Source organism: Gossypium hirsutum, chromosome D11 (assembly GCF_007990345.1).
Source record: "Gossypium hirsutum isolate 1008001.06 chromosome D11, Gossypium_hirsutum_v2.1, whole genome shotgun sequence".
In the NCBI taxonomy this organism is placed as follows: domain Eukaryota; kingdom Viridiplantae; phylum Streptophyta; class Magnoliopsida; order Malvales; family Malvaceae; genus Gossypium; species Gossypium hirsutum.
In genome coordinates, this window is record NC_053447.1 from 71,778,587 (window position 1) to 71,805,316 (window position 26,730).

The window sequence follows — 26,730 nt, forward strand, 5'->3', positions numbered from 1 at the left end:
TTTAAATTTAATTTTTTTTCAAATCGAATTCAATTAACTTACGAATGATTATCATGTCACTTTTCTCACTCACATACTCAGCTTTTATTTCGTCTTTTAAGGTAACTTGGTGTTTATAATTATATATTGCGACAACAGTTACGGTCTATTACTACTTTAGTATACTCTTATTATTAATGTTTTTTTTATATTAATGGGTATGTTAATTATATTTGCTATTAATTTTTTTTATATAATATTAAGAGTAGGGATGGAGGTAACATTATTTGAATCCGTGTCAAATAGGTATTGACAAAAATTTTAATTACCGTTCCTTGCAAGTCAAGACATATTTGTTGTTAATAGTAGTATCATTTTATTTTTCTTTTAAATATACATATATTTATTAAGAAATGATCGCAGCTTTTGATTTGTTTATTATTAGGGAAAAAATTTAAATTTATACATAAATTTTAGTTCAATGAGTAATTTGATACATTAATTTTGATGTGGTATAATTTTTACATGAAACTTATACTGTGACTCATATATATACACATTAAATTTTAATTCTGATTCAACTGTACACATGTAAAAAAATGCATACATATATATATTTTTACATTGGATTAATATAATTGTTTGTCTATACAATATATCAAAGTAAAATGTAAGAGGTTGATCTGGCATATCCCAAAACATTTTGTTATAGCTTCCGGTCCTCATATCTATTTAATTATTTTAATACACATAAATTTGTTTATTGTGAGTTGGATGATTTTGGTTTGTTTATTAAGATATTTTATTTTTAAATATATTCTTAATTATTTATTTTATATATACATGCATTTTAACTTAATATATTTAATAGTGATTTTTTTTATAAAAAAAAAGGACCCAAAGGTCACTACCTCATTTTAAGTTGCATCATAAATTACAATGTTATGGATATCGCTAGGATAATCCATCCCAAAAGACAAATTATAACACATAGATAGATCCCAATTACAAAGAGAATCGGCTAATTTGTTACAACCACGTTTCACCCATTAGACCTCGGTAGAAACAAAAGAATCAAGCATCTTGTGAGCTCCTTGATGCAGTGATCAAAGATTATAATGTCCTCATTGTGAAAACTAAAGCAGTTGACAAAGCTAGCACAATATGTTTCAAAAATGACATCATCGGCTTTAAGAAATTGAGCAAGCCAAAAACCATCGATGAGGGCATCTAATTCTGCTTTAATAGTGATTTTTTATTCTCATTTTATCAGTATATTTACATTTGAATTCAAATACATATTCTACAATTAACTTTAATCTCACTATTACAATACTTAACCTCACTAAATTACTTGTTTAACATGATTATGGTGAATTTATAGAAAGAACAATTACGAAACAAATGCAGATGCACTTATGTTTAAAGTGTTATTAATGGAAATTTTATTATTTTGAAAAATAAAAGTATAACAACTTTTTTGGCATTCCAACTTTATAAAAGAATTATTTTACCTCTCTATTTATTTTCCTTTTCTTTTAGTCATTGAACTTATATTTTTTTGTTAAACCATCCAAAATAGATTACTACGTGTATGTCACGTTAGCAATTAATTATTTTAAAAAATATACATTTAAAAAATATTTTCTTATAATTTTTTTTAATTTTTAAAATATTCTTTGAATTTTTTAAAATTTTAAAAAATAATTAATTGCTTATGTGGCATATACGTAGCAATCTGCGTGTATGTTACATCAGCAAAATCAACAGGCATTAAATTTTCACTCATTCTAGGGTGATTTGACAAAAATTTCAAGTTTAAGAACTAAAAAAATAAAAAATTAAATAGAGAGTTGAAATAACTTTTTCTATAAAGTTGGAGACTACAAGAATCATTATGGCAAAAAAATAGTTGTTTTTCTTCTTTCTTTTTTTTTTTGGTAATTTTTAGTGCTAAAATTCAAGATGGTGTGGAATAGTTTCTAATCTTATTATTGTTATATATGTTTTCGATCTCATTAGAGCTAATCTCACTGTCTATATAAAGAGAGCCTAAATATAAATTGTTCAACTTCTATTAAACATGTTAGCGCTCCTTTGTATGATCATTTACCTCTCGTGAGTAGGGCCGAGTAAAAAAAAACAAAACAAAATAATTAAAAATCAATCCAAATCAAGGTGTTTAGACGGTTTATTGATACAAATTAAAAATTTACAATTATCCGAAATCGAACCAAATTCATTATTATCACATTACTATGGCATTCAGTCTCATTATTACAACAACTAATCTCACCACCAACGTTATTTTTAATTTCACTAGAATTCATCCAATTATACATCCAAAGAAAACCATAAACTTATCTAAATACAAATAAAACTATAAAAAACTTATTTAGACATAAATTTTATTATTTGACACAATAAAAATATAATTACTTGCTTGATTTATACATTTGTCCAATAGTAATGTAACCCATTCAATTTGGTCAGATTGAAGGTTATTCTTTGATAAATTATTATTATTATTATTATTATTTGCTTTGGGCAAACTTAATACAACTTGATTTACTCTTTATTAATTAAAAGCATTTTATTTATATTTAATTATAAAAATGTGTAAATATAATTAAAATATTAATAATAGTATAGAGACTAAATTGACCATTTAATAATAGAGAGACTAATTTGATGTAGTTCCTATAATAGAGGTACTTTCACCCTTATATATGTATTTGAATCTTATTTTGGATGAAATTGAACAATTGAAAAAGATAAGAGTTCAAAAAGGTAAAAATAAATTGTAATTACATACAAAATACTTCCCTCCACATTTATCCGAACAAAAGATTCCCTCCCTTTTCCCTCGTTTTCTACTCTCTCTCTAACGTCTAAACTAAAACCCTCACTTTCTCTCTCTTCCTATTCCCCCAATTCCAATTATACCCCCACCTCCTTCCCCTAGAAATCATATACCTCCATGTCCGGCGGGGCTGGAGCCTCCGATGGTCCCACGCTGCCGTATCAACCTTCTCCCACGGCTTCAACAGCACCAGCTTCGACGGTTCCTTCGGTTGTTCCGCCGATACGTCGTCACCTAGCCTTCGCTTCGACGAAGCCGCCGTTTGTTCATCCCGATGATTATCACAGATTTTCATCTAGTAATAGTCGTGGAATCGTCGCCGATCAAGAAGTTGAAGCAATTGTTGTGAGATTTCCAGTGAGTTCAAAAATTCTCTTTTGAAAATGGTGGCTATCATGTAATTAGTAGTATATTATTTCAATTTTGATGAGAATTGTACTCTTACTTAACGCTTAATGTCGTTTGCTTAATTTTTTTGTGTGATCTTTTGATCTGTTCATAAATAGAGCTTTTCATGGTGGGTAAGTTTCTTAGGGGATAAATTATCAGTAGCATTATTCGTTTCTGCAGTGATATTGCGATGTCTGTATTTTAATATGTGATCTATTTCCGTTTTTTGATGATGTATTTGATGATTAAAGTGCTCGTTTGCTGAACTAAGTTGAAATTTAATGAATGCTGGCCTCATCCAATGTCCAAAACCTGATGACTTGAATATTTTGATGCCTTAATTTGAGAAAGCTAAGTTTTAGTACTATCAAATATAATTGCAATTGATAGTATGTTAGTTTTATGTAATATAAATGTTATAGTAAGAGAGGAAGGTTATGTTATGCTACTCCATTCTAGGTTTAAAGCCAAACATTTAATGCCGTGCTCTATATGAAGAAAGCTTGATGGGTGTTAGTTCTTTTGATGTTTTGTCTTTGTGGATGTTTGAAAAAATGATTCAGTTGATATCCATATTTCCCCCTTATTTATAATATGTCTGATAGTTTGTCAGGCAAAATTATGTTCGTATATTATATTCCTTTTTCTTATTGTCTTCAAGTTGTGAAGCATTTCTGATGGTTCTTATGACTAACAGTAAGTTTTCTTATACAAGCTCTCCTACATATGCATCTGTTAAACTTATGCTCTTTTTTATTTTATTTTCTTCAAGTCAATTGGTTGTTAATGTAGATATAACCATGCACAAATACTAAGGGACCTTGTAATTTTTGCCTGCCATTGGCACTACTTTGAAATATTGCTGATTTTTCCCAGCAATTAAAAAGGAAAAGCGCAGCAGACAAAAATGAAGTTGAGTCTAGCCAATGGACAAGCAGTCCAGGAGTTACCAGCATATCCAACAGTCCCTTCCAGACACCCGTATCTGCTAAAGGAGGAAGGATAGATAATAGATCAAAAACATCAAAAGCCAACAAATCAATGCCTCAAACACCTGTGTCAAATGCTGGTGCGAGACTATTTCCTACTGGTTTTGTCCATAGAATATGATTCACTCCACAGCTCTATCATCAGTACTTCATTGCTCGAATTAAGAGGGATGGATTTTGTAGAAGAGGAATCACTGACATTAAATATGATAATTGGCAGGTTGTCCATCTCCTCTTACACCTGCTGGCAGCTGCCGGTATGATAGTTCTCTAGGTAATCTTTAGTACCCATTCTTTTTCCTTTTAACATGGTCTGTTTTAGCTCCTTAACCTTCTATGGATGGTGAGAACGACAATAATGCAGTCACCATTTTTAGGTCTGTTGACGAAGAAGTTTGTCAATCTTATGAAGCATGCTGAAGATGGTATCCTTGACCTAAATAAGGCTGCAGAAACATTGGAGGTAATGACATACTAGTGAGCTTATGTATCATTGGGTGTTTGTTGAGTATTTTTTTATGTTACTTAAAGGGTTCTTTTGTCCTTTATTTTTCCCTGTAAATGTTGTAACAGGTGCAGAAGAGGAGGATATATGATATAACAAATGTCTTGGAGGGCATTGGTCTTATCGAAAAGAAGTTCAAAAACAGAATACAGTGGAAGTAATTATTGATGATGTTAATCATTTTTCAAGAATTTGATGTCTTAATTGGTTTGTCATTCTGGTTAACCTTTGAAAAATGTGGGACTTATTTGAGGATTAATCAAATTTACTAGGGGTGTTGGTGCTTCAAAGCCAGGAGAAACAGATGGCGATGTCTCTGTAATACAGGTACGTGAAAGTAATGTCAATTTTCTTTTCTTTGACATCCAGCCAACAAATTTTCTTGTTATGGTTCATTAGAATGTTTTCTGTTTCTTTATTTTTGGTAATGACTTTCAAGAGAATTTCAACCCCTGCCGATTGATTGATTTGTGCTGTTTATTTCTCATACCTATGAGCTTAATTTCTATTCTTTAATGCAGGAGGAAATTGAGAACCTTTCCATGGAAGAGAGGAGATTAGATGATCAAATAAGGTTGTGCATGGCTTATTCTCTTGTTAAAGTAGCAACTGTTACTATCTTGAACCTGTTTAGGAATGCTGATGCTTCTAAAATATTTCAGAGAAATGCAGGAAAGGTTGAGGGATTTGAGTGAGAATGAGAACAATCAGAAGTAAGATTTTGTTGTCTGCCTTGCACTGTAATCCAATTAATTGAAGTTTAACTGCTAATTGTTTGCAAAAAAATTATACATTTACATATCTTCACACTGTTTCAGGTTGCTTTTTGTGACTGAAGAGGACATCAAGGGTATACCTTGTTTTCAGGTTCGTTTATTTCATGCCTCTAATGCAATGATATTCTGCATTTGATGCTAATCTTCAAGTCACCTTGGTTTTGGCAGAATGAAACCCTGATAGCAATTAAAGCTCCACATGGAACAACTCTCGAAGTACCTGATCCTGATGAAGTAAGATGGCATAGAGAAATTTAATGAGTTATTACCATTTTCCACTTTCATGATTTAAACGCATTGTGGCATTGCTCCTATATATTACAGGATGTTGATTATCGACAAAGGAGATACAGGATAATCCTTAGAAGCACAATGGGTCCGATTGATGTTTACCTAGTCAGGTGTTATTCCCTTCTTTACATATTTTAAACCATTTATCCATACATGTTCTTTTGAAATAAGTCTAATTGATCATAACAAGATAGGTTGTTTTAATGTCTTTCTTTTCTATTGTTGCTTCCTCAGCCAATTTGAGGAAAAGTTTGAAGAGATGAATGGCGTTGAACCACCTCTGAGAGTCCCACTTGCTTCAAGTTCTGGCTCTAATGAAAACCAAGTTGAGTTGGTCAATACAGTGAGCATCCAAAAGGAGATTGAACTACAGGCTCAGCAAACTCATCAAATCTGCTCTGATATAAATGCTACACAAGAGTCTGTTGGGGGAATGATGAGAATTGTTCCATCGGATATTGACGTAAGTGCCATTTTTCTTGACCAGTTATTACACTAGCCAAGCTTTACAAACATCAAATAAATGGACAGTGGTTCATGTCAAAGATAATTTATGAATTTAGGTAATCTGGAATAATTCATTAGAAGCCTCGGTTACCCCTCTTTAGGAGGGTAAGGTCCAAGATTCAAACACCTTTCTCCCCCTAGGACTTCATCATGTACCAAAATTGATAATTTTGACTAATAACTTTTCTTGCCCTTGTTTTCAGAATGATGCGGATTATTGGCTTCTATCAGATGCCGATGTTAGCATTACAGATATGTGGAAGACAGATTGTATCCTTCTATAAAGTTTAGCTAATCTATCTGCTTAACCCCCCATAGGCAGGAAAATGCACACACGAACTTATTTATACTTTCAGAGGTACAACAGGTGAATGTGTGATCCTTAACTCCTAGAATGACAGGTGTTGAATGGAGCGGAGTAGATATGCTTCATTCAGACTTCGGAATGGCTGAGGTCGGTACCCCAAGGCCAGAAAGTCCACCTTCTAGAATGACCGAAGTGCCATCTTCTGATTTTAAATCAACTCGATAGGTAAGATTATTTTCCTGACGAAATTCTGCAGAACAAATGCCAGCTAGGGGTTATTCCAATTTACTCCAGGGTTGAGCTATTTTTCCTATCCCATGGTTTTAACTATAGAAATAAAAAGTGTCGGCATCAGAATTCTGGTCCATCTAATCTGGTTATATATGCACATTAACAACATCCTTTTCTTGATCTGAGTTGCTTAATTAGTCATTAGTTTTTTACATATCAAAATCGAAAAAGCAGCCTTACTAAATGTAGATGTGTAGAATTGGTGCATCGAGATGATAATCATTGGATCAATCTTGTTGTTTGTACGAATTCGATCCATTGTATATTTGAGGTTGTGACCATGGCATCTATAAATAATCACATGATTATAGGAATCCAATTATTTTTCTACTTCTATTGCTTCCTTCAAGTTTTTTCACTTTGTGGTTGAATTTAATCTCTAACATATTTATAGTAGAAATTTTCAAGTTTTGGTTTTGCTAATGTTAGTGGAATTCGGTTTAATCATTGGTTAGCCGAGCTTGAGCTATTGAGTAAGCCAAATTTGAATACTTTAATGTTCGACTTAGAGTGGTTTGTAAGTCTACATTAAGGGTTTTTTTTGAACTAGTATTGAAAATACCACTTGAAATCCGAACTTGAACAGAAATAGGTTTTTAGGTTTAGTCAAGGTTGTTTGAACCGACTAGTTTGGGAATCGGTATGGATCGATTGTACAGGACAAAAACTAGTTGAACTTGGTGGTTGAATCAGATTTTTATTTTTATTTATTTTTATGAATTTCTTAATAATTTGTTTAACTGGAATGGTTGGACTGATAAATCAGTGCCTTGATCAGTTCGATCATCGGTCTAGTTTCGAAAACCTTGGGTTTAGTTTAAGAATCATGTTCATCTTTTGCTAGGTAAGCAAATCAGTTGATTTTTATGTCGAATCAAGTTTCAAAATATTTTTTGAAAGTAAACTTGAATGAGTTCGAATTGAGTTTTAAACTTTAAATTGTGATCTATTATTTTCTTTTTACTGGTTGAGCTCGGTTGAATTACACCTCTGTGAATCTATTCATAAGCAAATATTGTCTTGCTCAACTCCCAGCTACTCCATGACACCCACAGTAAAAGTCCCCGCAAAGCCAACTCTCCTAACGGAAAACCTCCTTCGAACCCCTATCTACTGCCTTGTTGCGCTTGACCTTGAGTAGGGGTATAAATGAGATACTAGCGTTCCCAAGTTACTTGAGTTCGACTTGAAGAAAATTAAATTTAACTCGGTAATTATCGAGCTGAGTTCAAGCGTAAGCTATCAATCAAGTCAAATCCAAATTTAGTAGTACTTGCTCAAGCAACTTGTGACCCATATTGATCTATTCATTTTTTTATATTATTAAATCATGTTATTGTTCTTATATATATTATTAATATTAAGTTTAATTATTGAGCCAAAGCTTGAATGCAAAAATTAAAAAACGAACATAATCAATTCGAGCTTAAAAATAAATGTTGAACCGAGTTTAAATTAAATATTGGATTTTAAATTTTTAGTCAAGCTAAAACTTAACACCCGTAACTTTGAGTTTTCCCTCCAAACCACATCTATTTCATGCCTTTCACTCAAAAGATATCATTCTTTTGCGTCATGTGACTAATTATGATTTTAGTTGTACTATAATGTTAAAATTAAAATTTAATCCTTTGATTTTTATAATATTCTTAACAAATACAAATTGATAACACCGTTAATCACTACCAAAGTAATGATGTAAAATTTTATTATTCTATCAAATAGATAAAATTAAGTAAAAATCTAGTCGATTATATTCATTAATTCTCAATCAAATATTTAATTTTATTTTAAATCCCATGCAATTATTTAACACAGCAACTATGGTATTAAAAAAAATAAATTATATCAAATTGATTAAAAATAATTAAAACTTTTAGTAGAATATAAAGGAGCCCTAATAATAATAATAATAACTTTTTATACAAACATAATTAATATTACAAAAGGACCAAAAAAAAAAAAGAAAAAATAAATAAATTGAATTTCACACTACCTATTCAAGAAGCAAATTCTGTGTTTCTCCTTTTCTTCTATTGAGTTTGCAAATCTGTGTTTTTTTTTTTTACAAAGTGTGTTTGCTTGTTTCAAATTGTTAAAGAAAAGAAAAAAGAAGCTTGTTGAAGCTTGGAGTCACTATCAGGTTCGACCTTTATGATTTTTCCCTCCGGCTATTTTCCGACGGCTCCGCTTGTCGTCATCGAAGTCCAATTGTAAGTCTTCCAATTTTGTCTACAGAAACCATTGAAGAATTAGAAAATCTCAAACTGCTAATCATTTCAAGCTATACACCATATATATGTAAGAACACCATTGATAAACCATAGTTTTAAGAACAATTTAGCTTAGACCTACATGTAGATGTAGATCGAGTTGGATTTAGGTTTGATCAATCCAGCTCGGGTTAATTTAAAATATTTTGGTCATTTCGTTTTCTGGGTCAATTTTGAGTTCAAGTTGTTTCGGATTTAGGTTCCGGATCCAATCATTACGGGCTTAAATTATTTCGGATTCTGGTTACTTTTGGTTTGGGTTATTCTGGGTTCAAGTTGTTTTACATTTAGGGAGTTAGACTTTTATGATCAAATCGAATTGAATAAGCTGAATCAACAAATCTGAAAAGGGCTTTGAAGATTTACCAGTTTGCCTTGTTGTTTTAACCTGGAAGATTGACCAGACAAGATCTGCCACATTTCGGCCCATTTAGTCTGCCCCAAGTCAGTGCAATTTTGCCAATAATACAAAGCAAAATCCCATGCTCTAGCCCTCCATTCTTCCACTTTACGCTCCATTTCTGTTTCATGCCTTGCCATGAATGGCCTCAACACTGTGTCGTACACATAACCAGTTCCCTTCATCACCAACACCAAAAACCTTCTTGTTAAGTTCCAAGTTTTGCAGAAAATGAGAAGGAAAATTCCTTACGTTTTGATTTAGTCAAAACATGACACCATTAATACGCGTTGGCAAATTTGGATAAAACATAAACGGTGCTGATAATTAAGCTCGGATATTTAAATAGAAAAATCTCAAATTTTGTCAAAACACGTATAATTTGCAGCATATCATGAGCTTTTGATATTTACCTTGGTTTTAGGGTACCATAGGTAGATTAAGAGTGCCAGCTTCAGCTCATCATAGACAGGTAACCTTGAAAACAGTTGAAATGTAACATCAGTAATCCACACAAATAAATCATATAAAAATAGCCTTATTAATCCATGTATTCGTCTATGGTGTCATAATTTATATAAATATTTACACACACACATATATATATATAACAGTTTAGAAGGCTCTGTATACCATGAAAACACAGTGTCACCAATACTCTCAAATACGGTCAAAAGCGCCACCACAATCCTGCAAAAATGGAAAAATTGTCATATAATCCTTTCAAATTTTGTGAAATTTCAAACTAACACGACGGTAAAATCGCATTTTACCCCTTCCCTAAACTTTAAAGTTCAAACAATTTTCTAGCCAAAGTTTGACTAATTCAAAAGCTTAATCACAATTAAATTAAAATGTATTTAATTTGGAAAGACTAGAACCTAAGGTTGAATTACTCAAGAGTCAAGATTAGAAGGATCAAATAATAATGATAATAATACAATATTGACCAAATGCTATGCATCAATGATAAAAGGGTTAAAATACTTGGGAAGTCCCTGTATTATAAAAATTGGATCAAATTAATCCCTCTATTATTAAATGGATCAATTTAGTCCATTCACTATTAAAAAGGAACAAATAAGGCCAAATTGTATCATAGCGTTTACTATATAAAAATATCTTAAAATTTATTTTTTCAATCATAGTTCAATTTGAAATAAAAGATTTCATTTACGGAACCATAAAAACTTTTAAAATATTAAATGATATTTTTTAAACAATATATGTTAACTCTATTTCAATAACTTTTTTGATTCATTTTAATAGTATAGTGAATAAATTAATCCATTTCATAGTAGAGGGACTAATTTGATCATTTCTCAATAATAGAGGGACCTCTTAGGAAAATAACTAAAAAATGCCAGAAAATGTGAAAGGCAAAGACTTGTTTCTATACCAATATTGACACCAAAATCTGAGTTCTTCAACTGAAACCTTGTTCTTCTCCACTGTTTTAAAGCATTCAATAGCTGGAAATCCATATCCAAGAACCAACCTGAAACACCCCAAAATCAACACAGATTACAAATGATCAACAAAAACCCAGAAATCAAAACTAAAATTTACTTTAATTATAGTTAAAAACCAATGAAAACTAAAATAAAACAAAAAGAAAAAAGGTGACTTACACAAGTACTCTAGTAATGAATTCACCCAACATTTCTTCTTTCCTTCTTAAAAGTTTCCTGGAAAAAAAAACCAATAATATTTCATAAACAAGAAGGCAAACCCAGATTTCAAAACCTTTTGAAACAGATGGTAAGCTAAATAAATGAAGTACCTTGATCTATGGTAGCTTTAAAGTACCCAAAAACACTGCAAAAAGAAAGAATGGAGCAGAAGAAAAAGAGAAAACAAATTGATGAAAAAGCAATGATTGTCAAGATTCTTTTGAATGAAAATTTGGGATAAAATTGAAAAAGCTAAAAGAAACTATGGGATTAAATTAAAAATGATGAGATGTATTTGAATCGTGCAAGGAAAATGTGTTTGAGTGACCGACAGAGAAAGAAAAAAAGCAAAGAGTAAGGGGTTTTTCTTTTGAAGGGTGGGGGGATGAAACTTGAGATCAAAGGAAAATATGTTTGGCATCATTGTTCATATAAATATAGTTTATATGTTATTATTATCTGTACCTGTTATAATAAATACAAACTATGGGATTCATTCTTTTTTTGTTTTTGGGTTAATTGCATTGGGGGTCTTGAATTATGGGTCAAATTATAATTTGGTCCTTAAATTTTAGAATGTTCTAATTAAGTCTCGAAGTATCAGTGTTGTATCAATGAAGTCTTTTTATCAACTTAATAATTAGTTTGGATGTTAAATATTAGTTCAAATTTGATGTCAACTGTATTTAAAACGTGGATAAAATTGCAAATAAGTGTGTACTTATTATCTGGATAAGTTAGATCTGATGTATCAAAAAATAGTTCTCTTAAATTTTAATTATCAATACATATATACACGTATTTACAATTTAATTTATGTCTTTTAAATACGTTTCACTTCAGGTCCTAATCAACATTTAATGATAAATTGAGGATTGGACTAACAAAAGGACTTGAATGACATAATTTTGATATTTTAAAAACTTGGTTAGAATGTTTTAAAGTTTAAGGACTAACATAGAATAAACAATAATTTCGAGACGTTTGGTGCAAATTAACCTTTTTTAAAATAAAATAAAGTCTAAAACTTTGAAATCAAATTGAAATCTATATATACTTCGTATAAACAGAAACTATTTGATTTTTTGAGCAATTTCATAATATATCCTCAAATTATTACCCATATTTTGAATTTTCTTTCAAACTTAAAGATGTTCTAATTAAATCCTCAAAATATTAGTATCGTATTGATCGAGTTCTTTTATTAATATAGCTATTAGCTTGGAAGTTAAATGTCCGTTCAAATATGACACGGAGCACATTCAACACATGAACTAAATTATAAACCCATATATATTTATTACATGAACAATCTGGATTAGACGTATAATGACAATCTGAACTTTCAATGAGATAGGTTTACACATATTCAAAATTTGATTTACACATTTTTAATATATTTTAAGTCAAATCTTAACTAGCATGGTAATTGGTAATGCCTCGGCTTATGAAATGACTTAATTAATACGACATTAATATTTTAAGGACTTAATTAAAATATTTTAAAGTTTGAACATCAATTTAGAATTTGTGCCATGGTGTGGGGATATTGTAAAAATTAACCCTTTTAAAATTAATCTAGAAGATGAATTTGAAAGGTAAGTCGCATTTTTGAATAATATTTAAAAAGTAATGTCGTACTCACCACGTTACATTATATTTCGCGTGGAATATACCATTTATGCCACTTTTGCCCTCATTTTTAATGTAAATAATTTTTTTAAAAATAATAAATAATTAAAATATTTTATAGATTTAATAATAATAATAATTATTGATGTATCAATACAAATTATAATATAAGATTCTTCATTGAATTAATGCATGAATCAAGTGCCGTTCATTCTATTATAAAATATCTGTCACATGATTGGTAAACATTATTATTATTATTCAAAATAAAAAATTAAATTTATTAATATTCGAATCTTAAATAAATTAAATCCTATTATTAATATAAAAAATAGTATTTAGATGAACAAAATTCCAATTTTATTCAATTTTGTTTTTTATATAAATATGAAAATTTTATCAAACTTAAATCAAGTTCTAATTTTAAATAATAAACAAATAAATAATTTTCAAAAATGGAAAAAATTGATTTCGTGTAATGTTAAAGAAGTTCACATTTTTGCCATTTTTTTTCTCTTTAATAAATTCGGTGCATGTCATACATGTGACAAACTTGTATTTTATTTTAGTGTATGTTGACACCATTTTTTGATGAAAACGGGGTCAACTTGGTTTTTGGAAAATGAAAACAAAAATGGGAGTCGCCACCAATCCTTTTTTATGAGGTGTGATTGGATTACCTCGAAAAATGGTTGTTATAATAAACGGTTTGATTTTATTAAAACAACGGTTTTTCCACGAAATTTAGAAAACGGGTTCGGGAGTCGGTTACGCACGAGGAAGGATTAGCACCCTCGATACGCCCAAAATTGGTACCTAGTTGATTACTTAATGTCTTAATGTCGAAAATTGAGAATTTAAAAGAATTTTAAAAATAGAATCCTTGTATTAAAGTGTTGAAAATTTTGGGAAAAGAGGGGCACGTTCCACGTTAATCGAGAAAGAAAGCACCATATCCAGTAAGTTAGGACACAATGTCTCGAATTCCCGATATGCGAATGACTGTCAAAATTTACTTATTTAAAAGATGTTCAATTATCTTGGATTAAAAAGGGGATCATGTCCAGTGAGTTAAGACACGATCTTTTTTATTTCCGAGATCATTTAAAACTTAAGTTTGAAAAGATTCGTGTAATAAAGTTTAAAAGAATATTCAATTGTTTAAATCAAATGAAGAAATCGCAACCCAATACGTTAGGGCACAATTTCTCAAAATATTAAACATTGAATATTACATATATTTCAAAAAAATCATCATCTCGAGAAAATAACGTGTCACATCCAATGCGTTAGGATACAACATATTGAATTCTCGATAACGAGCTTTTTATCATTTTTTTAAAAGAATAATCTCGATCATTTAGGTTCAACGAAGAAAATCGGAACCCAATACGTTAGGGCTTGATTCTCTCGAAGATCTAAAACACCGAATATTACTTATTTTTAAAATTTCTTTTTTGAAATCTAAATAAAAAATTTAGTGTAATGGAAATGATGATGATATAAGCAAAATAATACAAACAAAGGCTACTAGGTGAAAATAAATACAGAGACGAACTAATATAATACACAATTATAAGCATATTAAAACACTCATTCTAAATAATGAAAATGTAAATGAAGAAATAAACGAAGAAAATGTATATAACTATAAAAATATAAAATATATATGTGTTATAGAATATGAAAATGTGAGTATTTACATATACATGAGTAGATTATAAAACATAAGAATATATAATAAAAGTATGTACATTACAAGAACGTGTATATGTACATAAATATGAAAATTTTAAGATAAAACAATGTGCATATATATATACTTATACAAATTAAAAAAATATGTACATACATATATTATAAAAATTTATTCACATATACATACATGCTTGAAATTGTAAAATAATAACAAGAATATGTATATATAAACATATATGAAACATGAGATGTACGAATATATGTATATAGATACGGATGGTAAAAATATAGGCATATAAATATAAATACTTAAAATGTATATATAAATACATACATAAATTATAAAATAGATAATATAATCATGTATATATATTATTAAATATTAGACATATATATGTATATATATATAGTAAGATTTAAAGTAAGAAGACAATAATAAAATATCACATTCAAATGACAAAATAACCAAAAATAAAGAAAAAGGATTAAAATACAACTTAAACTAAATTGACAGGATAAATTAAAAAAATAAACCAAACGTAGGGACTGATTTCAAAGGCGCGAAAGAAGCTAAGGATTAACTGGGGAAATATCCCGCACCAACCAAACGGCGCCGTTCCAAGGAAGTGCACATACATGGTCTGGGGATTAAAATAAAACAAAAGGAAATTTTAAGACCGAAATTGCGAATAATAAAAAAAATTGCATTTGAAAACGCCATAAAGGCGGAGGGGCTTATTTCGCAAATATCCCCTCAAGCCTAAGCACGCGGATCCTTGGTGCCCGACGGGTCAACACGCGGGTCATGCTCAATACGGCGCCGTTTTGGAGCCACTGATCAGACTCCAAACGGCGTCGTTTCACACATCACATAAGGGTCAAATGAACCCTAATCCGGCAGCCACCCATTCACTTTCAAAAAAGAAAAAAAAAAGAAACAATAATAAAACAGAGAGCCCGACGCTCTCCCTTTCTGCGCCTCCCTCGGTCTTTAGGCTTAGACCTCTATCTCCGCCTCCATGGCCAGTGGCCGGAGTCGCGCGAGAATGGTCTCTCTCCTTGCGGCGTCCCTGAAGGCTAAGCCTTCTCAACCGCGGTATCAAAGGGAAAAGGGGTGACACGCCTCTTTCGGCCCAACTCCTATGGCGGCAAGGGTGGGACTCCGACGCTAGCCCATCGAAGCAAAAGGTACTTCCTTTCCCTTTTAGTTCCGTTTGTTTTATTGAACAATTGCAGAGAAAAAAAGCAATAAATGAAGATTAAAGTGAATAAGAAACAAGAACAGAGAAAAACGGGAGTCAACCTTTTTGATCTGTTTTTCTTTTTTTCAATTCGAAAATGCAGTGTCCATATTTTTCATTTACAAAGATATTGCTTTTCTTTTATATCCCATTTACATTGTATTTTAGTTGTGTTCTTTGCATTATCTATTGTGTGCTCCGACTTTCTCTGCCATTTTGCAGGTGTTGATGAAGCTAGGCACGGTGGGTGGCGATGGGACAAGGCAGACGGCAGAGGGAGGGATGCGGCGCTAGGTTTGGCTAGGGTTTCGTTTTTCTGAAACCCTAGTTGGGTTTTTAGGAGAAATTGGGCTCGGGTATTGGGCCGTTCGGGTTTTTGGGCTCCGGGTTAGGCTAGTTGGGTTGGTGGGTTAGTTTAATTTGGTTTGGTTTTTGTTTTTTTGTAATTGGGCCCCAGGCTAAAAATTGGGCTTGTACAGCTGCCCCTCTTTGCTCGTTGTCGTGTAACGAGAACAGAGCAAAGACTAAGAAAGACCAATTTTGCCCGGTCTCGTCGATTCTTGACTTCTCTTGACGCTTCTCTTCTTCAAGTAGTTTCATTCCAATCCAATGTGTCGTGTTGCTTCAATCCACTCGACTGCAACTTCAGAGAGATATGTCTTGTAACTTCAATCCATTCTGTCGTAACTTCAGGGGGTAAGGTCCTTTAATCCGCTCCACTGTAACTTCAGGGAGATAGGATTACTATATTCAATCTGCTCCGCTGTAATCTCAGGGAGATAAGATCTGCAATTCTTTGGTCTGTTCCACCGTAATCTCAGGGGAATAAGACCTTTTATAATGAACCTAATTATGCTTAATGATTAAGATGACATTATCAAAATGAAACAAATGCTCCTAACTAGATGTGTATGAATGACATGCAAAATGTCATGAAAACGATTCCTTAATGCTTAGGTTATCATCACACAAAAGCTTATTAAGGCTTTATCACTGACGCGCTACACCGCCTTCTTGCTCGGTTAGCATATCCAAAGAAACACTTAATCTGATTGCCCCCCACTGTGCACGTCAAAGTTCAATCCACTGGGACATAAAATTTGTACCATCAATCTCCCATTGTAACCCAAGGGTGGAAAGGTATGGCTTTTCTCAATCTTCTCCTATCGCAATTCAATGACATTGAATGTGAAACTTTTTGGTCCTTTACCTCATCCCCAAGGTGTCATACCAAATGCTCATGCACAAATGCAAAATTTTCTTCCCCTAGAAGACCTTTTCTTCTTGCCTGGTAAACATCGTTTTTGGTTCATTGAAGCTTTGCCACCGACACGACATCTTGTCATTTTGTTCAATCAATGTTTAGACAACAACATCTGAAAAGATAGTCTTTAACTTAGACTCTTCCTTCTTAGATATCTCCAACCTTTAAAATTAGCGCGTTCTAAACAATAGTCCTGTTTCAGGTTCCTATATTATTTAGAACTTTTCAGAGTAATATGCAAAACCTCCGTTGTGAACGTTTTATTAGTCCATTAATCATTATTCCAATGCAACATGTTTGCAAAAAGGTCATAATAATAGATAAGAATAAAGTTGGTTCTGATCATAACTCAAATAAAACATCAAAGATGGCGAAAGAAAGGTAACAAAGAGGTGGATTGAGAATGTGTATTTTCACAAAAAGAAAGGAAGAAAGAATGTATTTTCAAGAATACACATAAGAACTAGGTGCCCCAGTTATCGCAGATTGAGTTTCTGTACAAACTTTCCGAAGACCCTTCTGAGTTTGACAGGTGTTCAGGAGATCTGCAATTGCTTCAAGACGTTGCATATCCTTTCTTGTTGGTTCAAGTAAAGGAAGATCATCATATCCCCCCGATCAAAATTTGATCCGCTCCAATCCTGATGTTCCAATCCTGCCCAATACTCGAGTCGCCCTTTTCGGGTTTTCGACTCAAGCCCTCTTTGGTCTCAAAGTGCCCTTTACGGGTTTTCACCTTAGCCTCTCCAAAGTCCCCTTTTTTTTTTTTTTTAGGAAGCAAAGCGCCCTTCACGGGTTTTCACTTTGGTTCCGCTTTCTTTCAAGTGAAGTATTTCTTGATGGAATCTGCGTTTACAGGATTTGGTAGACTTTTGCCATCCATCTCGCATAGGATCAAAGCTCCACCGGAAAAGGCCTTCTTTACAACATAAGGGCCTTCCCAATTTGGCATCCATTTTCCTCTAAAATCTTTTTGCATAGGAAGAATCTTTTTTAGTACCAAGTCCCCTTCACGAAATTCTCGGGGGCGAACCTTTTTATTATAGGCTCGCATCATTCGTTTCTGGTACATTTGCCCATGGTGAATAGCTCTTAGCCTCTTTTCTTCTATTAGGTTCAACTGATCGTACCGAGATTGGATCCAATCGGCTTCATCCAACTGTAGCTCCGATAACACCCGTAGAGAAGGGATTTCAACTTCAATGGGTAATACTGCCTCCATTCCATAAACCAGAGAAAAAGGCGTTGCCCCAGTAGAAGTTCTAACAGATGTTCGATAGGCAAGGAGAGCAAATGATAATTTCTCATGCCAATCCTTGTAGGTTTCAGTCATTTTCCTCACAATCCTTTTAATGTTCTTATTGGCCGCCTCCACTGCACCATTCATTTTGGGACGATACGGCGATGAGTTATGATGCTTAATTTTAAATTTGCTACAAACTTCAGCTATTGTGCTATTATTCAAGTTCATCGCATTGTCGGATATGATCCTCTCAGGCATTCCATATCGACAAATGATCTCCTTCTTCAAGAATTTGCTGACTACTGCTTTCGTGACATTTGCATATGAAGCAGCCTCCACCCACTTAGTAAAGTAATCAATTACTACGAAGATGAAGCGATGCCCATTAGAAGCCTTTGGTGATATTGGCCCAATAACATCCATACCCCACATGGAAAACGGCCAAGGAGAGGTCATGACGTGAAGAGGTGAAGGGGGCGCGTGTATTTTGTCTCCGTAAATTTGGCATTTGTGGCACTTCCTGGCATAATCAATACAATCTCCTTCCATGGTGGGCCAATAGTACCCAAATCTCATGATCTGTCTGGCCATCGTGAAACCACTGGCGTGCGTCCCACAAATACCCTCATGGACTTCTTCCAAAATTTTCTTGGCTTCCACAGCATCCACACACCTTAACAGTACTTGATCCTTCCTTCTTTTATATAACACTTCTCCATCTAAGACATATTCAATAGCTATCTTTCTCAGAGTTCTTTTGTCATTCTCTGTCGCTTGATCAGGGTATTCCCGATTCTTCACATATTGTAGGATACTCTGATACCAAGGACAATCATCTTTTCCCTCCTCCTCAATATTGCAGCAATTAGCCGGGGTCTCAGAGATACTCATCTGAACAGGCCTCATTGCCTCAAGTCTATTCACCTGAATCATCGAAGCTAGAGTAGCTAAAGCATCAGCCATTTGGTTTTCCTCCCGTGGGAGGTAATAGAAGGTGATATCGTCAAACTCCTCAGCCAATTCAAGAACTAGTTTTCTATAACCGATTAGCTTAGGATCTCTAGTCTCCCACTCCCCTTTGAGTTGGTATATCACCAACGCTGAATCCCCGTATACTCTCAATACTTTGATGTTCCGTTTAATGGCTGCACGAATGCCCATAATACATGCTTCATATTCTGCCATGTTATTTGTACAATCGAAGTCCAGCTTGCTAGCAACAGGATAATGATCTCCACTTGGGGATACCAAAACTGCCCCAACTCCGTTACCCGTAGCATTTGAAGCTCCATCAAAATTTAGCCTCCATACATGGTCCATTTGAGGATCTGCTTCAGTATTCGCCACATACATCAAGTCCTCGTTTGGAAAATCGAAGTTCAAAGATTCATAGTCCTCCAAGGCTCTACTAGCTAGGAAATCGGCTATTGCACTTCCCTTTATGGCCTTCTGACTGACATATACTATATCAAATTCTGAGAGCAAGATCTGCCATCTAGCCATTCTCCCGTTCAAAGCAGTCGATTCCATCATATACTTTAAAGGATCTAACTTTGAAATCAGCCAAGTCGTGTGATACAACATATACTGCCTCAGTCTTCGGGTCGCCTAGATTAGAGCACAACACAACTTCTCAATTGATGAGTACCTCATTTCGCAATCGGTAAATTTCTTACTGAGGTAGTATATTGCCCTTTCTTTCTTTCCCGTCTCATCATGTTGGCCCAATACGCATCCCATGGAATTCTCCAACACTGTTAGATACAATATCAATGGCCTATCTGGACTTGGAGGTGATAAGACTGGGGTATTAGCCAAGTACTGCTTTATCTTATCGAAAGCCTTCTGACACTCTTCATCCCATTCACCCGGATTATGTTTCTTTAAGAGCCGGAATACTGGATCACATTTCTCTGTCAGTTGTGAGATGAACCGAGCAATGTAATTCAGCCTCCCTAGGAAACCTCGAACCTCCTTCTGAGTGCGCGGGGGAGGTAAATCTCGTATTGCCTTTACTTTGTCTGGGTCAACCTCGATCCCCTTTTTGCTAACTATGAAGCCTAATAACTTCCCTGATCTGGCTCCAAACGTGCATTTGGCCGGGTTAAGCTTGAGCTGGAATTTCTTTAATCTCAAAAATAACCTTTTCAAGACCTGAACATGCTCTTCTTCCGTTCTAGACTTCGCGATCATATCGTCAACATAGACTTCGATCTCCTTGTGTATCATGTCGTGAAACAAAGTCACCATAGCTCTTTGATACGTTGCTCCCGCATTCTTCAATCCGAAGGGCATTACCTTGTAACAGAATGTTCCCCATAAGGTAATGAATGTAGTTTTTCTCATGTCTCCAGGATGCATCTTTATTTGATTGTATCCAGAGAAACCATCCATGAAAGAAAACAATGAATAGCCTGCCGTGTTATCTACCAAAGTATCAATGTGAGGCAGTGGAAAGTTGTCCTTTGGACTAGCCTTGTTCAAATCCCTATAATCCACACACATTCGTACCTTTCCATCTTTTTTGGGAACAGGGACGATGTTGGCTACCCAATCCGAATACTTGACCTCTTGTAAGAAACCAGCGTCGAATTGTCTTTTGACTTCTTCTCTTATTTTTACACAATGTCAGGTTCTCATTCTCCTGAACTTCTGTTGGAACGGGTTTACAATCCCTCCTTTATGGGCAGACGATGCACCACAATGTTAGTACTTAGCCCAGGCATATCTTGGTACGACCACGCGAAAACATCCTTGAATTCTCGGAGCAAATTAATGAGGTCTTGCCTTGTCTTTGCGGTGATTTCAGTTCCAATCTTCACCTCCTTTCCATCCTCCAGGCTCACTATTTCTAATGATTCCCTATGAGGTAAGATATGCTTATCCTCTTGTTCCACCATTCTTAACAAGTCCGGAGATGCATCATAATCTTCGTCATTTTCAAAGTCGTGGGATCCCTCTGAACACACTTCTTGCTCAAAAATAGGCTCCGTGTTTGAGGCAGCGTCACTCATGTCATTGATATCTGAAGACCTATGAGGGCATGTCAAAGAATATACCAGGAATATAAATTTACGAATATGTTTGTGCAAAAGAATTACAAATGAAAGAATTATTTGTAAGACAATCAACCAAATGAAAAATATAAAAGGAAAAAAAATGACTGATTGAGATGAACGTAGACACGTATTTCATTAAATAATGATATTTAGGCCCAATGCCTATTTCACAAAAGATTTCATATCGTTTCTAGGCCAACAAACAACAGGAATGTTTTGAGCATTACTCTGAATAAGCCCTAAAGACTACAGGGATTTCTTCAGCAGTCCAATTGTTTAGCTCGCTTCCAGGCTCATAAGGGCAGATCTCCAACAAAGCCCTCCTTTCCGTTGCTTCTATGGCGTTGGTATAAACATCTTCCAACATTCCTCCCATGCCGCTACCGGACACTCCACATTCAGAATGAATAAATCCTCCCGACACAAAAGATGTAGATATGTGGGGAAAGGTTAAAGGCTCACACTTAGCTTCATGTCCGTTCAAACGCGCCCTTCTTCTCTCTTGTCTCTTCTCTACTTCTTTCTTCTTCTGTTTCACGTCTGGCCTGTACCCTAAACCAAATCTATCAAACTTTTCCTTCGGCATTGGTGCCTCAATCCTTCCCTGAAGATATTTTCCCAATCCTTTCCCGGGTAAGGCTCCTCTTCCTACCATCAATCGCAATCCCATCTCAGTGGTCCTGGATATTTTCGGTACGGAATTCTATTCCCTCCGCAATAAACATCGCGTTCACGAATTCTAACGACCGAAAAGAACATTCTAGTGCCTCATCGTTGATGTCCACATAAGTGCATCGCTAGTCATCATTGCGATAATATCCTCCTCTGCATCTATTGTTACCAAACGATCCTCCGATACCAACTTCACCTTCTGATGTAATGATGAAGGCACTGCCCCTGCTGAGTGTATCCACGGTCTCCCATAGACAGTTGTAGGAGGGTTTAATATCCATTACCAAGAAATCACCTCATAAGTGACTGGGCCAATCCTTAATGGCACCTCAATTCTCCCCATAACTTCATTTTTCGTTCCATCAAATGCCCTTACTATGCTCTGGCATGCTTTCATGTGCGAACTGTCTATTGGTAATCGACTAAGAGTGGACAAAGGCAATACATTTAGTACAGATCCATTATCAACCAAGGCCCCCGGGAGTGTGTACCCTTTGCATCGGACAGTAACGTGCAGGGCTTTAGTAGAACCTCTTCCTCCGGATGGTATTTCATCATCATTGAAGAAGATAAAATTGTCAGCACCAATATTGTTGATCAACCGATCCAACTTGTTTACCGAAATATCGTCAGCCACATATGTTTCGTTTAGCACCTTTAAGAGTGCATTCCGATGTACTTCTGAGTTTAAGAGTAAAGCTAATACCGAAATACGGGCTGGCTGTTTGTGCAGTTGCTCCACAACACTGTATTCGCTGTGTTTCAAAAACTTCAAAAACTCCTTTGCCTCCTCTTCTTTTATTGGTTCATTTACCAATGGCTCAACTTCTACTGCTTTCCCTTTCCTCTGCTCTTTCTTCCAATCCTCTTCCCTGGGCGACTCTGCTTGAGCGTCATATCCTTTTCCATTGCGCGCGTAAGAACCTATTTCCTGATTTCTTTCTGCTTCTTTTCCCAAAATGGTCACATTACACCCGTAATTCCACGGCACCATTTTGTTATCTTTATAAGAGAAATTTGATGGTTTCTGGATTACAATTTTCGGTGTTACCTGAGCCCTAACCTCATTACCCTTAGGGCGTGAGATAATGACCACAGGATGATTTATTTTTGGAGCCTTTGTTCCCAACTCTGTCGCGCATATGCTCCTCATTTCTTTCACATCTTCATAAAACCTCATCTCCTTGTTATCCATCATGCTTTGAACCAAGGCCTTGAATCCTTCACATTCTTGGATTTCATGCCCTGTTTCATGGTGAAATTCACAATAATTTCCCATCTCATGCCCTTTCTCAGAATCTGAAATAACCAACCCTCTTTTCGCCATTTCTTTCCAGACCCGTTTCAATGGAGTTTTTACTTCAGCAATGTCGGTCTTGACTTCTTCTCCCGTACCTTCACTAACTATATTCACCCCCTTATCTGCGTGATTAGGTAACGGATTCTTTGCGTTAGGTGAGTCGTCAAGTTTGACAACACCTAAATTGATAAGTCCTTCTACTACCTTCTTGAAGGCCGTACAATTTTCTATCGAGTGCCCAGAAATTCCCGCATGATAATCACATTGCGCGTTCGTATCATACCATTTTGGATACGGGGGTTGTAGAGGACTCAAGTAACGAAGAGCAACAACATGTGCATCGAATAAAGTCTGATACAACTCCTTGTATGACATCGGGATTGGCGTGAATTGGGGCTTTTCAGTAGTTTGCCTAGCTCCCGACTCTTGTCTTAATGATCCCTGTTGATTAGCAACCACTTTCTTTGGCTGATTCACGGTAATTGACCTACCATAAGTATTCACATTATTCACTTCATTTTCTCTTTTCCTCGGGGGTGCCCTCCTATTATTTTCTCCTCCATCTATTTTTCCACTTTTAATGGCATGCTCAATCATTTCACCATTCATGATTATATCTGAGAAATTTCTTGAAGCGATTCCTAACATGTGAGTGATGAACGGGGCTTTCAAAGTATTAATAAAAAGCGTCGTCATCTCCTTTTCCAAAAGCGGTGGTTGCACCTGAACCGCCACCTCTCGCCACCTCTGCGCATATTGTCTGAAGCTTTCGTTCGATTTCTTCTCTAAATTTTGCAGAGTTATCCTGTCAGGCATCATTTCTGAGACATGATTGTATTGTCTCAAGAAAGCCTGTGCTAAATCCCTCCAAGTAGCAATTTTAGCTCGGCTCAGCTGATTGTACCACTTTGACGCCGCTCCGTAAGACTTTCCTGAAAGCAATGTATTAATAATTGATCATTATTAATATGCCCCGTCATTCTTCTACAAAACATAGTAATATGGGATCCTGGCAACTAGTTCCGTTGTATTTTTCGAATTCCGGCATCTTAAATTTGTAAGGGAGCACCAAGTCCGGAACCAAGCTCAGATCCTTTGCATCTGTTCCATAGCTTTCGATGCTTTCTATTGCCCTAAACTTCTCTTCTATCCATTTCCATTTCTCCTCAAATTGTTTTGGAAATTCTTCCTTCGCCTTGTCCTTTTCAACCATCTCGTCAAGATCTGGGACCGTAATATTATTCGGGCTATCACCGGGATTAAAGCCCGCTCCGGGTTGAAAATTCATTGGGATTGAAGCATCGCCTTGGAACTGCTGGGGTCTAACCGACACAGAGGGTCTCCGCGAATGCAGCTCAGTCTGTACTTGCGCATGCGGAGGCGTGAAACCTGGAGGATAAAGTGGTTCACCATTGTTTTCTTCTTCACTAACAATCACAGGACCTTTACCTTATCTACTCCCTTCAATAATTGCGTCATCTTAGCCACCAGATCATTTTGGGACTCCTCCATCTTTTGCACCATGTCACGCTAAATCTTTTCTATTTGCTCTTTCATTTGCGCCTGCAACTGGTCTTGCATTTCTTTTTGAACTCGCTCTAGCTTCTCCAACCTTTGGTCCATAATTTTTGCCTTAGCTCGGGTGCCGTAACTTTGTTGGTTTTCCAGGTTAACTGAAATGATTTTATTCAATTAGGTTTTTTTTTAATGGTCATTAATGCATATGATGTGATGCAATGCATGAAAAGAATGCAAAGAAAAAGAGGCACTGATTCTAATTCAACTTCATTAGAAAACTTTACTAGATAAAGAGCTTCTTTACATAAAATAGACTACATATACGGCTTTGCCCTCACACTCAAAGCCTTAACCTTTCTAAGAAGCCAAGCTAATTCTCGGCCCCTGTCCGACTCTGACTCATACTTCAAACTTAATAGATCAGCCTGAACCGCTAGAGTCTGCAGATGATCAGCTACTTCGCGCACTTGAGCCACCGCCTCTCCCATAATATAATCTCTTTCTCTAATCTGCTCTTGAGACCGACGGAATTGTCTTTGCCACTGCTCATTATTTTCTTCCAGAAGCTCTATCCGGATTTTACTATTCTACAATGCATTCTCTAGCTCTCCTATTTGTCCTTTTAAGTCTTCAATTTTGTCTAAGCTCGCCCTTAATTCAACCGTAGCATTACGATTACAGTACTGGTGAAGCGATCTTTCTAGTTCAGTTATCCGGACCTTCAACTCCGTCTTCTCATCTTGGCAAACTAGTAGACTCTTTCCCAAGGCGACTTCTCGAGCCCGAGTATCCTGAAATTTCTTTTCCCATTGATTAGCTCTCGTCTTTTCCTCCTGAATTTCTTGTCGCCACTGTTCTGGCGTTTTACCCAAGCCAGCAGTTCTTACCGACCTGCGCAACTTCTTGTAATCTGTCTTCAGGCTGTCTAAATCTTCTTCTGCTTTGTTCTTTCCTTTTCTCAATTTATCGGCCTCTAAGCTTTGAATGTCCACATCCAGTCCTAACTGCATTTTTTCTTCCTCTAGTTGTTCTATCTTCTTCCCCAATTCTAAACTCCTTTTTTCAAATTCTTGTTTGATGATTTCCATCTCAGAAGGCAAAACTTGTAAGCGTTCCTCTAAAGATCGAGCAGTTTCTGAATTTAACACCGGGACATTGTTGTTGATCCTTTGATCACGCCACTGACCATACTCGGGGGTAATTGTCGGACCCACGGCTAAGATCTTCATTCGACGAGTTTGGTTCCAGGCACTAGATATTTCTCGAACCTTCTTCTTGTAATTGTCCTCCCTATAGGAAAAATCACTATAAGCCAACCCCTGCGTTGCTGGTATGAATTGTCGTGATCTATACTGTCTTGATACGAGTAGAGGAACATATCCGATAGCTCCCCATATCCCGAGCAGCGGAACCCAGTCAAAATCTCCACATCGGTACAATATCTCATCGGGAATTAACCAAGGAGCCCTCCATTCAATATCTTCATCCTGGAGATTCTGGAGTATCTCTATCCATTTTTCTTCTGAAATATCATCCCGTCTTGGCGTGGCCACCAATTCTCCTAGAGGGGAGTAGTTATCAGAGAATACCCGATAAGGGACCTTTTCGACTTTCCAGAAGTGGCTATGGAACCATGCCAATAAGAGCTGCGCGCATCCAATAAACCTTCCCTCCCCTGCTTTTCGACACGCACTCAAGGATCTAAAAGTTTCAGCAAGTATTGCCGGAACCGGTGTAACCCCTTTACTAAACCGATCGAACAAATCAGATACAGCCTCGTCTATGTGCCCTAAAGCTTTGGGGAAAACTACTAGTCCATAGATACCTAAAGCGAAGACATCGACCCTTTTCTTTAAGTC

General features: G+C 35.3%; 2 protein-coding genes across 2 annotated transcripts; one reads left to right on the forward strand and one right to left on the reverse strand.

Annotated features, from left to right (window-relative positions):
- Positions 1–2,812: 2,812 nt before the first annotated feature.
- Positions 2,813–7,232, forward strand: LOC107952329 (transcription factor E2FA). The gene is made up of 14 exons (XM_016887592.2): positions 2,813–3,199; positions 4,109–4,301; positions 4,442–4,495; positions 4,599–4,684; positions 4,795–4,883; positions 4,999–5,053; positions 5,248–5,300; positions 5,389–5,439; positions 5,545–5,593; positions 5,671–5,736; positions 5,827–5,903; positions 6,028–6,256; positions 6,504–6,570; positions 6,702–7,232. The coding sequence occupies exons 1-14, from the start codon at positions 2,960–2,962 to the stop codon at positions 6,830–6,832; spliced, it is 1,440 nt and encodes a 479-aa protein (XP_016743081.2). The 5' UTR covers positions 2,813–2,959; the 3' UTR covers positions 6,833–7,232.
- Positions 7,233–8,802: 1,570 nt separating this feature from the next.
- LOC107951703 (HVA22-like protein j) lies at positions 8,803–11,836 on the reverse strand. Its single transcript, XM_016886830.2, has 7 exons — positions 11,355–11,836; positions 11,203–11,259; positions 10,971–11,069; positions 10,205–10,261; positions 9,985–10,048; positions 9,538–9,750; positions 8,803–9,130 (listed from the first exon to the last, which is right to left on the reverse strand). Exons 2-7 carry the CDS (start codon positions 11,232–11,234, stop codon positions 9,038–9,040), a joined length of 558 nt encoding a protein of 185 aa, XP_016742319.1. The 5' UTR covers positions 11,235–11,259; positions 11,355–11,836; the 3' UTR covers positions 8,803–9,037.
- Between the last annotated feature and the right edge of the window lie 14,894 nt (positions 11,837–26,730).

Bases quoted from the DNA above. Each gene is read 5' to 3' on its own strand.
- LOC107952329 (XM_016887592.2), top strand. From the start codon at position 2,960: ATGTCCGGCGGGGCTGGAGCCTCCGATGGTCCCACGCTGCCGTATCAA. The intron at 4,496-4,598 runs GTAATCTTTAGT...CACCATTTTTAG, and splicing joins CCGGTATGATAGTTCTCTAG to GTCTGTTGACGAAGAAGTTT. The intron at 5,737-5,826 runs GTAAGATGGCAT...TATATATTACAG, and splicing joins AAGTACCTGATCCTGATGAA to GATGTTGATTATCGACAAAG.
- LOC107951703 (XM_016886830.2), bottom strand. From the start codon at position 11,234: ATGTTGGGTGAATTCATTACTAGAGTACTTGT. The intron at 10,049-10,204 runs GTATACAGAGCC...ACTGTTTTCAAG, and splicing joins GGTGACACTGTGTTTTCATG to GTTACCTGTCTATGATGAGC. The intron at 9,751-9,984 runs GTAAATATCAAA...TTGGTGATGAAG, and splicing joins TATGGTACCCTAAAACCAAG to GGAACTGGTTATGTGTACGA.